Source organism: Astyanax mexicanus, chromosome 19, assembly GCF_023375975.1.
Source record: "Astyanax mexicanus isolate ESR-SI-001 chromosome 19, AstMex3_surface, whole genome shotgun sequence".
Taxonomy (NCBI): Eukaryota; Metazoa; Chordata; class Actinopteri; order Characiformes; family Acestrorhamphidae; genus Astyanax; species Astyanax mexicanus.
Window position 1 is genome coordinate 379,201 of NC_064426.1, and position 16,113 is coordinate 395,313.

A 16,113-nucleotide genomic window follows, 5' to 3' on the forward strand; every position below is an offset into this window, starting at 1 on the left:
CAGCAAGTATTCTCACACAGAGAGGTGGTTGCTGTGTTGCTTGTTGCTTTTTTTTTGAGGGTTATTAGAAGGTTGCTATGGTGTTGCAGGTCATTGCAAGACCTCATCTGTGCAGCTGGATTAAGGACATCAGTGTATATTTGCTATCGTAACGACGGGAAAAGTACAGTTTCTATGGCTTGAAATGCACAAAAGTCATGTACTAATTCTCTTAGTTAATCATGGGTGTGTTTAATTTAATTTGGGTGTAACATTAAATAAACCAATCAGAGCGTCTCTTGTTCATCATTCTCTTTAAGAGTAGATCAGGTGAGCTCTGTCTTTGGTGGATTGCTATTGTAACGGTGCAGCTACCTGGACGTGTTCAGCAAACTCTTCTCAGCAGAGGAAACTGAGCTGCTGGTTGACGCTGTGAAGGAGCTCCAGCAGCTCATTTACGGGAACAGCAATGTTATTTTATTTACTATTCTGTTTATTGTTGATGTAAAAGTTGGGTTTGTGCTGCTGTGTGTTCATGTGTGTGTAATAAGTGGGGGTGTACGCTCAGCTCGGCACGGCGCCTGTGTTACCGAGATAGCGATGAACGTCTGACTGTTGGCGTCTGTCTAGGTTGTATTCAGTCAGTGGAGCTCCTGTGTTTTCTGTTACCAAGATAAACAAGCAAAACTCCAGAAATGTACCTGAACACACCTCATTTCCAGAACACCACGCCCATCAGTGTAGATATAAGACATTTTTTTTTATTACACAGAAGCTGCAGTTCATTAATTCTCTACAGAAAGGGGAATTAACTAACGAAAGTTCTGCACTTTCCTGAAACACTAAAGAAATCCAAATAATTCAGAAAATAATAATAATTTCAGTTAAAGATTTATTTATTAGCAAATCAAACACAAAACAGCATTTGCATAAAAAGTGTTCGCTTTTATTTCCATTATTAATTAATATCATTACGACTCACGTCCACCCAAACAGAACAAAAGTGGAGCATCGAAAACAACAAAATCAAACAGAACCAGAACCGACACACAACACAGCATCATATTAACCCTTTACCACCTGATGCTCATCAGATTAACCCTTTATTACCACTCCCGACAGAACCACACATGATCCACCAGAGAGAGAGAGAGAGAGAGAGAGAGAGAGAGAGAGAGAGAGAGAATAAGAGTAAGAGAGACCAAAGCTGACCCTCCACCTGTAGAACCGTCAAGAAGCTCATTCTCACTCTGCTGTTTTTCCTTTTTTCAGGTTAATAAGGCAAATTTCTGACATTTAAAGACCTTTGTTTAAGTAAAAAGGCAAACAGAATTTTTTGAATAAATAGTTTGGATAAATTAAAGAATTGCTCATTTTTAACATTAAGTTGTTTGATCTTTTTATTTTTAACACTATGAATAAGTTATTTTGACACATTTCTCATTTGAGGAAAAATAGCAAAGATTTTCCTTCAGTAAATAAAACTAAAAACATATTAGTACTATTATTATTTGGCGACTGCAAAATAAAAAATATGAAATGGTCAAATTGAGAAATTAAGGAAGTATAGTAACTATTAATGATACATGTTCAAAAAATGTTTTATTCGATATTTCACAAGCAAAAAACATGAAACATGAAAAACTAAGTACAATAAATCAAAATCTTTAAATGTGATCATTAAGATTTAATTAAATCAGAGTTACTGAACAGTGAGGAGGTGAAGGGGTTTATGGGACGTGGTGGGAATGAGCTTCAGCGTCTGACTCCAGATCATCTCCATTTATATCGAGTTGAGAGAAACACTCAGAGCATCTCTACAGAACCTGATCCCAGATCAGATCTGAGCTGGCGGTGGAGACCCGGCTCCGGCCTCGGGAATGTTCAGATCATTTATAACCGTGTTACACTGAGACAGATCTCAGACCAGCTTTAAAGGGTTAATCCAGAGTTCTCCAGTCTGACCTTCGTCTGCTGCATCTGTACCACCTGTGACCTTCACTGACCTTCACCTTTACCTGAACTCAGGACTTAATAGTGAACACACATACACAAAACTGGGTTATAACGGGTTAATAGAAGCGAATGGGAGAATATTATTATTATTATTATTATTATTATTATTATTATTATTATTATTATTATTATTATTATTAAAGGGCAGACGAGGCTGAGTAGGTAGGCAGATATATGCTAATGAGATATGCAAATGAGCTGGTTCTTGTGAAAATCAGAAAAACAGAAGAATTAATTTGTGCAGTTTAGCGTCCGTATACAGACTCTCTGTACTGGAGGAGTGACGGTATATATATTTATTTTTTTATATTTAATATTTTTATTTATATATTAATGGAAATTCGCTCATGTTATTAATGCAGACGCAGCAAAAGCAGATCAGAGTGAAAATCTACTGAATCTCCTCTTTAATCCAGAGCTGTGATTCATGATTTACTGTAATCAGACAGCGCCACCTGCAGGACAGAGTTAGAAAACAGACAGACAGATAGAGAGAGATAGAGAGAGAGAGAGAGAGAGAGAGGGATGCTCTACAGTACAGTAGTCCCTCTCTCTGCTGATCCCGTGAGAGAGTGTGTGTGTGTGTGTGTGTGTGTGTGTGTGTGTGAAGTGCGAGTGTGTGTTGATGTGCTTTAGATTTTTAAAGTCCACTGTTTAACACTCGCGTCGTGAGACGTCGTGACGAGTGTGTGTTCGTCCAGCCAGGCCAAACCGCTCACGTGGTGCAACCGGTGAGAATCTGCACAGAGAACAAATACACAAAAAACACTTTAATAATACATTATAGATATATAATATATATATATATATATATATATATATATATATATATATATATATATATACACTTATAATAAAAACCAATACTCCCCCTCCCTGGAAATGAGAGGAGGGAACTGAACGACGGCAGTGAGAGAGAGAGAGAGGTGTTTTAGTGATGCAATAGTGAGATAAACCTCAAATACTAGAAAAAAAAAAAAATACACGATCTAAAGAAGTGGGTGTGGCTGAATAACTATAGACACTGGAACTGCTTGAAAACTCCTGTGAAGCTGGAGAAGATGAAACTGAAACTTCATGTGAAGCACAGCTGTTTTTTTGTTTGATCTACACTTACAGCCTGTATACAGGCCGAGGTCTGGTCCGAGTTTAAACAGTATAAGTGTAGTGTAGTTTAAGTGCGTGCAAGCGTATATGAGTGTATATATGAGTGTATACCTGGAATTTTGATCCTCTTGTCGGCGTCGTTGACGGTCCACACGTACACCATCATGTCCATCCCTCCGGAGGCGAAGTGTTCATTATCAGGAGACCAGGACAAACACACCACCTTAGCATGATGCCCGTAGAAATCATTCTTAATCTACACACACACACACACACACACACACACAATTATACATTAATTAGCAACTTGGAGAAACATACATTGTAAAGTTCTGTATAGAGTAACATAAGAAAATATATTAAGTACTACGGGTAATTATAATGAGTATAATAGAATGTATAAGAAGTGCAAGACGAGTAATTATATTAAGTAATGTGAGTATAAGGAGCAGAGTAATGTGAGTATTTATCTAGAGTAATGTGTAAGTAAAGTATTTACCGCGTAGTCGTCGGCGACGGTGAAGACGGTGATGACCTTCTTCTCGTCGGAGACGGCGAGGAACGCTCCGTCCCGGGAGAACTCCATATCCGTCACCGGACCCTTCACCTCCAGAACCTTCCCATCATCCTTCAGTGTGTTCCCCTGAACCGAGTACACACGCACCTTCCCATCCTGCAGACAGACAGACAAGCGGGAAGACAGACGGTCAGAGAGCTCAGAAACCCCGCCTACTGCAGGAGATAATCAGACATGATTGGTTAAACAGATAGGTGACTTACAGCTCCGCCCACAGCCACAGTCCCGCCCCCTGGGTGAACAGCTCCCGCCTCCGGTTCGTAGCCCAGATTATCCAGAGTGAAAACTTTCCTCTTATCCTTCAGCAGCACCACCTGCAGGAGAACACCGGTATTACACTCACAATAACATCACAGTCCACAGAACACCACCCACTACAAAACCCCGCCCACATTACAGAACCCCGCCCACAGTACACAGAACCCCGTCCACAAAACCCCGCCCACATTACAGAACCCCGCCCACACTACAGAACCCCGCCCACACTACAGAACCCCTGTGTGTGTGTGTTTTTACCTGTCCTATACACACGGCTACAGCCAGGCCCCCCGGCCCAATCGACACGGTCTTCGGCTGGACCTCCATCTTCACCAGATCAGACGCACTGAAGGACACACACACATACTTATTTTTATTATAATTACAAGGATGTAAGAAAATGCAAAAAAAAAAAGGAGTATTGATTTTTAATTTGTAGCTTAGATGTAAAAGTTGGTGTCAGAAGTGGTTTGGGCGCAGTGTTGGGCGCAGTGTTGGGCGCAGTGTTGGGCGCAGTGTTGGGCGCAGTGTTGGGCGCAGTGTTGGGCGCAGTGTTGGGTGGGGTTACCTGTACTCCTTCTTGCTGAGGTCGGTGTAGCGGACGGTGTCGTCCATGCTGCAGGTCACCAGCCGGTTGGACTCGTCCACGGTCATCCTGGCCACCAGGTTAGAGTGACCCTTACCTGAGATCTCCTCGTTCTCCCCCGTCTCAGCGTCCCAGTAATGTACAGAGCGGTTAAGAATTACCGTATATCAGATATATTAATATTTACACACAGTAAACTTATTGTTGAAGTTGTAAATTATTCCAAATTATCATTATCATAGAGGGACTACTTTCTGCTGCACTACACCCTGCTGCACGTATCCCTCCGCCTTTTTAATGATATGTGATTTGCAATTTTTAAAACAGGATTCAGTACCAAAATCTTTAGATTCAACAGTTTACAACAGTTTGGTAAAAAAAGGAAGCATCAACTATCTTTATCATTAGCACTGTGGTTAATTACATGTATTAGCATTAATATTCAGTATAATAAAGGATATTGATGTGTCCGTCGTGGCTGCCGGAGTAGATGACGGAGCGTCCGTCCTCTTTGTGGACGGTCAGACACTGGATGGACTTGCTGTGACCCTGAAACAGAATAAATTAAAGGGAGGAGCTTAAATTAGATCAGTTTAGCGCTGGAGATACGAGCATTCTGCACTTTGATCTATAATCTAGATAACAGAGTGATAATTACAGAATCAGAAATGATATCATACAGTCTATTAAATATTACTGATCACCTCCAATAAAAATCATATTTCACATTTGTTGAAATCGTTTCTATTGTGATATACTGGACCAGTCAAAAGTTTGGACACATTCAATTATTAAATTATTACATTTTTTTATTATTATTTTAAAATGTTCTGTATTTAGAATAAAACTAAAGTAATCTTTATTAAAGCGTTTGCAGATAAGGAGGGCGTGTCTGTGGATTGGGTGGGCGTGTCTGAATTGGGGTGGGCGTGTCTGTGGGGGGAGTGGGCGTGTCTGTGGAGGGAGTGGGCGTGTCTGAAGGAGTAGGCGTATCAGTGAAGCAGTGGGCATGTCTGTGGATTGGGGTGGGCGTGTTAAAGATCAGATTTAAGGCGGTATTATAGATCAGATTTAAGGCGGTATTATAGATCAGATTTAAGGCGGTATTATAAATCAGATTTAAGGCAGGATTAAAGATCAGATTTAAGGCGGTATTAAAGATCAGATTTGAGGCGGTATTAAAGATCAGATTTAAGGCGGTATTATAGATCAGATTTAAGGCGGTATTATAGATCAGATTTGAGGCGGTATTAAAGATCAGATTTAAGGCGGTATTATAGATCAGATTTGAGGCGGTATTAAAGATCAGATTTAAGGCGGTATTATAGATCAGATTTAAGGCGGTATTATAGATCAGATTTGAGGCGGTATTAAAGATCAGATTTAAGGCGGTATTATAGATCAGATTTGAGGCGGTATTATAGATCAGATTTGAGGCGGTATTAAAGATCAGATTTAAGGCGGTATTATAGATCAGATTTGAGGCGGTATTATAGATCAGATTTAAGGCGGTATTATAGATCAGATTTAAGGCGGTATTATAGATCAGATTTAAGGCGGTATTATAGATCAGATTTAAGGCGGTATTATAGATCAGATTTAAGGCGGTATTATAGATCAGATTTAAGGCGGTATTATAGATCAGATTTAAGGCGGTATTATAGATCAGATTTAAGGTGGTATTATAGATCAGATTTAAGGCGGTATTATAGATCAGATTTAAGGCGGTATTATAGATCAGATTTAAGGCGGTATTATAGATCAGATTTAAGGCGGTATTAAAGATCAGATTTAAGGTGGTATTATAGATCAGATTTAAGGCGGTATTAAAGATCAGATTCAGGTTCTGATGAGTTCTGGACGGTGGTTCTGACCTTGATGACCCGGAGGGGGCGGTTGGGGCTGTTCTTGTCCAGGTAGTTGATGTATCCGGACAGAGAGACGCTGAGGAGATGGTCTTTCTGCCAGAGGCAGCCCAGCTGCTGATCCAGAACATCTGAGCCCAGGTTAAAGGTGGTTACTGCGGTGCCGGTGGCCACATCCCATAATTTCACCGTCTTATCACCTGACGCAGAGATGAGCTGAGTGCTGTCGGGGCTCCAGCACACCTGCAGGAGAGGAAGAGCATCATCATCATCATCAGTAGGGGTGGTTGATATGGTTCTAAAATAATATCACAGTATTTTAGGGTATTTTTGTGAAAATGATTCTCTCGGTGAAGACAAAACACTAAATAATCATTTTTAAAAATTCAACAAAATTTTAACTACTACTACTAATATTATAATAAATTATTAATTATAACAGTAAATATACATACAGCATAAATCCCGCCCTCATGGGCTTTAGCTCCGCCCAGTGTGCCCTGCTTATCTGCAGTCTTCCCGTCATACAGGAAAATCTGGAATAAATAAAGAAAGAAAACAGGTGAGAATGAGCAGAGGTTACTGCAGTTTAATCACAATAAATTTATATTATACTGTATTAAACTGCAGCACCTGTAACACACACACAAACACACACATTATACACACACCTGCCCGTCTGCTCCTGCAGATGCGTAGCGGCTTCCATCCGGAGAGAAACGCACACAGTTCACAAACCGGCTGTGATCCTGAACACAGAGAAACAGAGAGAGTTAGAACAGTAAAATAATTCAATAATTAATATATAAATATATATTATCCAGCATTCTGGATTTTTTTACCACCTATATTCCACGACTATGTAGAAAGGGAAGCAGGGATGATCTGTATAAACAGTATTAATGCAATATATTCACCACAATATGACAGTTATGTTAAATTTAAAATAAATTTACTGCAATTTACCAATTCTGTTGAACAGAAGACAGATCCTACACTCTTCTCATTTATCTCTCATTATAATCCCTGCAGCCAACGACCCCCCCCCATCCCACCCCCTCCATTATACTGTAATATAATAGAGTGATCAGCGGGAGAGACGACGGGAGCGGAAATCCAGAATCAATACAAACAACAAGCTATTAAACACTGTACACCACATTCATCACTGTCACGCTATACACACACACACACACACACACACACTAAACACACACACACACACACACTAAACACACACACACACACTAAACACACACACACACACACACTAAACACACACACACACACTATACACACACACACACACACTATACACACACTATACACACACACTATACACACACACTATACACACACACTATACACACACACTATACACACACACACACTACACACTACACACACACTACACACACACTATACACACACTATACACACACTATACACACACACACTAAACACACACACTACACACACACACTATACACACACACTATACACACACACTACACACACACTACACACACACACACACACTATACACACACTATACACACACTATACACACACTATACACACACTATACACACACACTATACACACACACTATACACACACACTATACACACACACTACACACACACTACACACACACTACACACACACACACTACACACACACTATACACACACTATACACACACACACTAAACACACACACTATACACACACACTATACACACACACTATACACACACTATACACACACACACTATACACACACTATACACACACACTATACACACACACTCCTCTGCTCAGCATTCCTCAGCACGCTCCTCACTGTTGGAGTTTCTGTGGGAGAGAGTCTGTCTGTCTGTCAGATGGAGATACGAGTTTTCTACAGACTGATGCATATTAAGGTTTCCAGATTAATTGAGTGGGTTAACATGTTAACAATAACACGTGTGTGTGTGTGTGTGTGTGTGTAGTGTGTGTGTATTCACTGGTGTTCAGAAAGTAGTAGCTAATGAAATGCAGTTAGTGTGTAATCAGCGGTGAAAGTTAAGTAGTGCGCACAATAAATAATAAATAAAGTGACACTGATGAGTAAACTGAGTAAACTGAGAACAGGAAGCTGCAGGTAGAGGATCAGAAATAACCTTTAATATAATCTTACTAATTTCAAGTTTCATTTTTTCTATACATATATTTTAATTTAGTTTTTTACTTTAGGTAAAAAAATATAAATTAACTCTTCTTAAAATGCATATCCCCCCTATCACTAGTGATGCTCCAACACCAGGAGGGTGAAGACTAGCACACGCCTCCTCCGACACATGTGAAGTCAGACAACTAAAAAAAATCACAATAAATCTTTTTATCTTAAGTTACTGAAACATGAGTATGAGAACTGCGCCTGCCACTAATTACAATCAAATCCTCACAGCAGTGTGAATCTTATATGTAGTAGAAAGTTTAGTACACTGAGAGTGTGTGTGTGAGTGTGTGTGTGTGTGAGTGTGTGTGTGTGTGCTATAGTGAGCCGTGCTGAGACACGCAGCACATTCCATTCTCCACTCCTCACAGCTCAGCTAAAGTTGGGAAGTTTGACACGACTCTATAAACATCCCCAAAACCACCCGGACCAACAGAGAGAGTTTAACAGAGACAAAATAAGAGACACTTAAAAATGATGAGTTTCTTTAATTTTACCAAATTAAAAACCTCTGGAATGTAATCAAGAGGAAGATGGATGATCACAAACCATCAAACCACCAAACTGAACTGCTTGAATTTTTACACCAGGAGTAAAGCAGCATAAAGTTATCCAAAAGCAGTGTGTAAGACTGGTGGAGGAGAACATGATGCCAAGATGCATGAAAAAAAACTGTGATTAAAAACCAACCAGGGTTATTCCACCAAATATTGATTATTTCTGAACTCTTAAAACTTTATGAATATGAACTTGTTTTCTTTGCATTATTTGAGGTCTGAAAGTTCTGCATCTTTTTTGTTATTTCAGCCATTTCTCATTTTCTGTAAATAAATGCTCTAAATGAGAATATTTTTATTTGTAATTTGGGAGAAATGTTGTCTGTAGTTTATAGAATAAAACAACAATGTTCATTTTACTCAAATATAAACCTATAAATAGAAAAATCAGAGAAACTGATTCAGAAACTGAAGTGCTCTCTTATAATACAGTAGGTATGTGTTCTATACAAAATATAAAGTTCTTTTCACCAGATCTCATAAGGAGATCTTACAGCTCTATAATTACCAGTTTCAGGACCTTTCTTTAGAATGAGCCGTTTAAGGGCCTTGTCACTTTTATGCAAATAAGCTGTTTTTGGCCACGCCCTAGCCATTCCATGTTTAACCCTGAGCATTGATTAATTTCTAAGCATGATTAATTTACATACTGCTGTCCCATGACTTTTGCCATAGCAGGGTATTTTCCTGTTCCTGTGAGATTTACTGTGCTGTTCAGTGAATTCAGTGCAGAGTCAAATGGAAAATTATACTGTGGTCAAATTTTTGAACACCCACAGACAGGTAAACAGACAAACATGTAAACAGACAGACAGGTAAACAGACAAACATGTAAACAGACAGACAGGTAAACAGACAAACATGTAAACAGACAGACAGGTAAACAGACAGGTGAGCAGGTGATGACTCACGCTGAGGGTGCATTTGAATTTGAAGGGCGGTCCCTCAAGGAAGGTGGTGCAGTTATCGTCGCTGCCGGTGACGAGTCGATACGGCCGGGTCTGTTTAATATCCACACTGTTAATAATCTTACTGTGACCCACGATCTCCCCCACAGACGACCCGCTGTCCCACAGGAACACCGCGCCAAACCTGCACCAAAACACACGTTAATATTCAGAAACCAACAGATAATTATTCATTAATAACACATACAGATCTACCAAATACTGATAAACTCAAATTACTCTGCTGAAAATGACAGAAAAAGCACTTTATGTTTACTGTTTCTTTAAAAAGGAGCCAAAAATACATTTAGGCTATTTATGCAGTGACAGAAAAAAAATGGCAAAATAAATGAAAACGTGTTGATTATCGTTCTGACTATAAAACCATCAAGAAATCAATCAAATGAATTTAAATTGATCATTAAAAAAGTTGCCAACTAATTTTAGTTTCAATTAATTGGGTTTAAGAGTGAGCAGTGAGCACCACTTAGATAGATAGATTCATCGATGATCAAAATAATCGTTAGTTCAGCCCTGATTCTAACACAATATAAACAAACATGGCCTCTTAATAAGGTGAACAGAATAACAACACTTGGGACTGCATAGCAACCGCCTAGCAACCCCATATGAACCATGTAAAACTGCGTACACTACAGAAACTCTGTGAGGTTTATTATATATCTGTTCTCAGAGTTCTGTGTTTTGATGTTGGCGTCGACCCAAGAAGAAGAACAGGTTCCTCTTTTAGAGAGTCCTGGTTCCTCTGAGGGGATAAACGAGGTTTCACTCCGGTTCTCTTTCAGGTTCTGCAGTTTAATGATGAACTGAAGGATCTGATGCTGATAATAATCTGATATCAGTATTAATCTGTGTGTGTATCCGGTTCCGGACGCTGTGTGACTCAGTGTGTATCTATAAACCCAGACTGCAGATCTATAAACAGAATCATCATCATCAGATTATTAATATATACAGAACTCACTTCTCTCGTCCCTCTCCCACCACAGCGATGCGCTTACTGTCCTCCGTCCACGAGATGTCCTTTATCTTCCCCCCGAACGGCTGATACTCGTACTTCAGCAGGTGCTCCTTCTGGGTCGTGTCCCAAATACGGATCTTACCAGAAACATCTGAGGAACACAGAGACCCGGTTAAACTGCTTCCTCATCATCATCATCATCATCATCATCATCACTAAAAATACCGCACTTCCAGAACCGCACAGAACTACAGCTTCTCAACACAAACTACTATTATTATTATTAGTTTTATAATAGAAAAAATTCATAGTTCTTTCCAAAACACTCTGGATTACTCTGAACTACATGCATACCAAACAGATCAAATTACAATGAATACCAAATTATTAATTGTGGATATATAGTAATTACCTCACAGTTTATACCCAATTAATAGTGGATACTAATTCAAAGTGGATACAGTAAAATACACAATTTAACTTTATAACTGATCCAGAAAAATTCATAATGAATCCTACATTTTTCAGAGTTGATCCTGAATAACTTACAGTGGACTGAGAATAACCAACTCATAGTGGATACAAAACAACTAACCTAATTGTGGATAATTAATAAATTATATGAAATATAAACGCACTCACAGTGGATATCAAACAGCTCACATTATAATACATACCGAATTATTCATAAAGGACCCTGAATTATTTACAATATATCCCAAAAAAATCATAGTGGATACTGATTAATTTACCACAGATATCAAATAACTCACCATAGATACCTCAGATAACTCATAGCGGATCCCTAATAACTCACCATGGATACCGATTTAATTATTACAGATACCAAATAACTCATAGCGGATTCTGATTAACTCGCTGTTAATACAGAATAACTCACCATAGATACTGAAATACAGTGTGTTAAATACAATGGATACAGAATAACTCATAGTGGATACTAAATAACTCCTCACAGATACAGAATGACTCACAGTCACTGAATTTTAATTTGAGATATTTGTAATAATGCTAATGTCACTCTTTCTGAAATTTTCCTAGAAAGCTGCTCTAAAGCCAAGACTGATCATCGTCTGAGAGTAGGGAGAGAGGAAGCAGCTGATTGGCTGGTTTACTGTCTGAGAAGCTGCTGATTGGCTGGTTTACTGTCTGAGACTCATAAACTCACTGTAACTAAGCAACTATAGAGTCAGACACCGCCTCCAACGCCTCGCCCACACAACCATCCAAACCCAGACTCGTCCAGAACCGCCTCCAAACCACAGCAACACCAGAACCATCACACACACACCGGGACCAGTTTACCCTCAGATACCTAGACCCTGCGTTAGCCTCGCAGCGCTAACGCTAACACTGCAGAAACTACTGGATAAATTATAGGAATTATATGTAAATAGTATCTCACCTCCTGAAGCGATGTAGAATCCACTGGGGGCGTACTTCGCCACGATCACCTGGTGAGGGTGTTCTGTATAGATATCAGCGATAGCAGGGTTCTGCAGAACACAGACAAACAGAACCTCAGAACCTAAAGTCCAGCAGAACCAGAGCTCTGCATCCAGTCCCACAGCAAACAGTTTAAATAGTAAAATTATCCAAATTACCAAATCATTTAAGATCTGAACAAACTCTAAATGTAATCTTACACAGTAAGAATGGTGTATACTGAGGGAACACTGTGAGGAAAAGTGTAATTAGGTGAATCTGAGGAGAAGATCTTACATCAATGTTCCTGATGATCACACTCTTCCCATTGGTATACAGGAAATTGTTCCCCTTGGGGTCTCCGCCCAGAACCTTGGCCACGCCCCTTTCCATCTGCGGAAGGCTGGCGAACACGCGCTCTGCAGAACATCAACACAACCAGTGATACAGAGTAATAATGCACATCATATAGCATTAACACACATATTAACTACTTACAAACATAACTACTGACCTTTTACATTTTTATTTATTTCATCCTTTTATTCACTTTATTTTTTATTTGCAACAGTGTTTATAATTGCACTACTGAACCTTTTGCATTTTTATCACATCTCATTGCTGTAGGTAATCATGTTTTTATTTGTAAATAATATCCATTTCCCTGATCTGATTGGCTGCTGCTCTACACTGCTCCTCAGTCCAGGCTGAAACACTCCTTATAACATCAACTGCATCTGTTTAAACTAAATTATTATTATTTTTATAATAAAATATTTGTTATTATTATTATTTTTTTTATTTTAAACTGTCCATTCCACCTTAAACCGACCAGCAATTACTGTACATTCTGCTGCAAACAAGTTTCCATACATGGAAACTCAGAATATTAATATTAACGGTAATATATTTGTCCATATACTGTACGTACAGCACTTTAGCCCCTCCCACTCACACTGCTATAATTATAAAGCATGATTCAATCTGGTCTGGTTTCTAAATGAGGCTCAACACAGGGTAACCAAATACCAGCTCATTTACATATTAGGCTAAAAAGGTACAAAATCAGTCTGGTATAAATGCAGTTTGCAGCTATTGTGGTGCACAAGCCCTCAAATAAATGCAATCTTATTTGAAAGTAGTTTGGACAATTTGCTGTGCCAGAAATGTCCGCGATAAAAAAGGTCATAAGGATCATTTTATGCCACTGATATAAAAATAATAATCATTATTAATTTAGTAATATAAATGTCATGATACAAATAATAATGCACTCCAAATATATCCAGGATTAAAGTAAAATAAATGATACTGAACAGATAAAATCTGTCTCTAGTAAATATATAATGCATTATTAATAAAACATAAATAAACCAAGGCACAGGCCTAACCATGAAATGAGCAAATGAACTCTATCCTGACTGCCTTCTGATTGGCAATCCAGGCTGAAACACTCCTTATAACATCAACTGCAGCATAAATGGGCGGGGCTTTAAACGGCATCAATCTAAGCAAGCTGGATATGCTAAGGTGTTTTGTGCTAAGGTTTTATGACATCACAATCTTTCCATTAGCGTCTATAAAAGGGCAGAGGGACAGTATGAAACTTTTGTTTTGGGGAAACAAAATCAATCAACAAAGGGGTGATTATCCAAAAATAAGGGCCTTTTAAAATACATCATAATATATATTACAGTATATCATGTAAATGTATTACATATAATAAGTTAGAGGTAAAGACAGAACACATTAAAAGCACAATGCAAAGTGAGGCTAGGCTAAGCTAAAACCATGGATGGGCCTCTACCAATAATATAATTTATAATGTAATATATTTTTATTTTTGACATATTGTCCCAACAATGCATGCTATAAATTAAATAGTCATTTTTAGATTGTAAGCATAATCAAAGTGCAGTTCTCTCAACATAAAAATTTAGACATATTTTATAAAGAATATTAACAGAACATAAATATTATCTAAAACTACTGTTGTTGCTTTTATTTGTCAAATAAGTCAATATAACGGCTTATTTAAGTTTAAAAAGAATTTTTGTGGACAATATATATCAACCCAGAAACTATTGCAATAAAGGAAATTGTCATTTTAAGATCATTAAATGTAACTGAAATTACGAACAGCATGACAACGCAATTATACCCTTTTAAATATAACAGCATATTAACTATTTATAGTTTGTAAAATATATAGTTTGTTCTTCTCCTACTTCAGATATGAAAACGATACGTGGAATTCTGAAGCACTGATTGGTCATTTAGCCTGACTGGCTAAAATACTGTTCACTGTTATATATGTGAACAAACCACTAAACAAACAAATAAACACAATATAGGCCAATATATCACCATTATCACTTGTTACTGAGATCATCTCCATTTATTATATATGTCATGTTGATCATGTTATGATCATGACAGGCCTAGTGGACTATTTTTTATTATTATTATTATAATAATAACTAATAATGGTAGAACCAAACCACAAATCACACATCACCACATAAAGAGTTGTTTGCATTGCACTGATAATAAAAGTCTATGCTGGAGTATGCACTCAGTGGGTATTTCCGCATAAGGGTGTACTAGCTAACATCTATGCACATACCTACAGTAGCGTTGCTAAACTGGGTAAATTCAGCTTGCTTTTATATCTATACACACATATACACATTTTATATAACGCATATAACTCAACATGCATGCTTTTAATTACGTGCAATTCGTGTTTTAGCATGCATACAGTGGATGCAATACAGTTTGAGCATGCACAAAATCATTTAAGCTAAAAACTAGGTTTTACATTTTCGAATTGTCCGTTCCACCTTAAACAGTGCAGCAGTTACAGTCTGGCGCCTCAGGGCGCCAGACTGTAACTGCTGCACTGTTTAAGGTGGAACGGACAATTCCAAACTGTCAACTGGTAAAACATGCAAACATGCTTTTTAATCAATGCAATTCAAACACAGACATCTCGAACTCGCCCCAGCCCAGTTGGACTCGGTACCAAGGCTCATACCGAACCGGTACCGGGGATGCATTACCCAAACTAGCCACATCTCCATTCAAAACCCAGCCCAAAACAAAAGCCCCGGATATAGCGGCTACACTTACTGAGCTCGTGCGACATGATGACTGCGCTGATCCACGGAACCAGAACCGAACCCTGATTAATAGAGAACTAAACACACGGGGAGAGACCGGAAAACCGGGAGAGAGCGCGCGGCGCTGCGTGTGTATAAGCAAGCGCTCCTCGCGGAAGTGCACGCGCCCCTCCGCCCCGCGAGCGCCTTTGCCCAAATATAGTAAAGCGGTGGCGGCGGCGCGAGGCCCGGTGCAGGAAGTGACGTGGCGGTGGCCGGGGATGAGTGCGGGATGGGGTTGGTTCTGGGTTTAGTGATGGTGACTCAGTTCTGCGGGATAAATATGGACAAATATGGCAACCTGTGCTGTTTTGTGGTCATTTATAGTCATTTACGGTCATTGTGGTGCTGTTTAGCGTCATGCTAATGTTTTTTATCATTAATATGTGGGTGAAGCTAAGTAACCTGAGAT

At 38.8% G+C, this 16,113-nt stretch overlaps 1 protein-coding gene across 1 annotated transcript; it reads right to left on the reverse strand.

Moving 5' to 3' along the window:
- Window positions 1–857: 857 nt before the first annotated feature.
- Window positions 858–15,873, reverse strand: wdr1 (WD repeat domain 1). Its single transcript, XM_049467760.1, has 15 exons — window positions 15,673–15,873; window positions 12,838–12,959; window positions 12,521–12,611; window positions 11,098–11,245; window positions 10,077–10,257; window positions 7,060–7,137; window positions 6,844–6,924; window positions 6,398–6,631; window positions 4,983–5,072; window positions 4,506–4,660; window positions 4,196–4,283; window positions 3,883–3,993; window positions 3,602–3,775; window positions 3,214–3,358; window positions 858–2,734 (listed from the first exon to the last, which is right to left on the reverse strand). Exons 1-15 carry the CDS (start codon window positions 15,686–15,688, stop codon window positions 2,628–2,630), a joined length of 1,821 nt encoding a protein of 606 aa, XP_049323717.1. The 5' UTR covers window positions 15,689–15,873; the 3' UTR covers window positions 858–2,627.
- Between the last annotated feature and the right edge of the window lie 240 nt (window positions 15,874–16,113).

Coding starts and splice junctions, on each gene's coding strand:
- wdr1 (XM_049467760.1), bottom strand. Junction 11,246..12,520: donor ATTCTACATCGCTTCAGGAG/GTGAGATACTAT, acceptor TGTGTTCCTCAG/ATGTTTCTGGTAAGATCCGT. Junction 2,735..3,213: donor CAAGAGGATCAAAATTCCAG/GTATACACTCAT, acceptor TTCTCTGTGCAG/ATTCTCACCGGTTGCACCAC.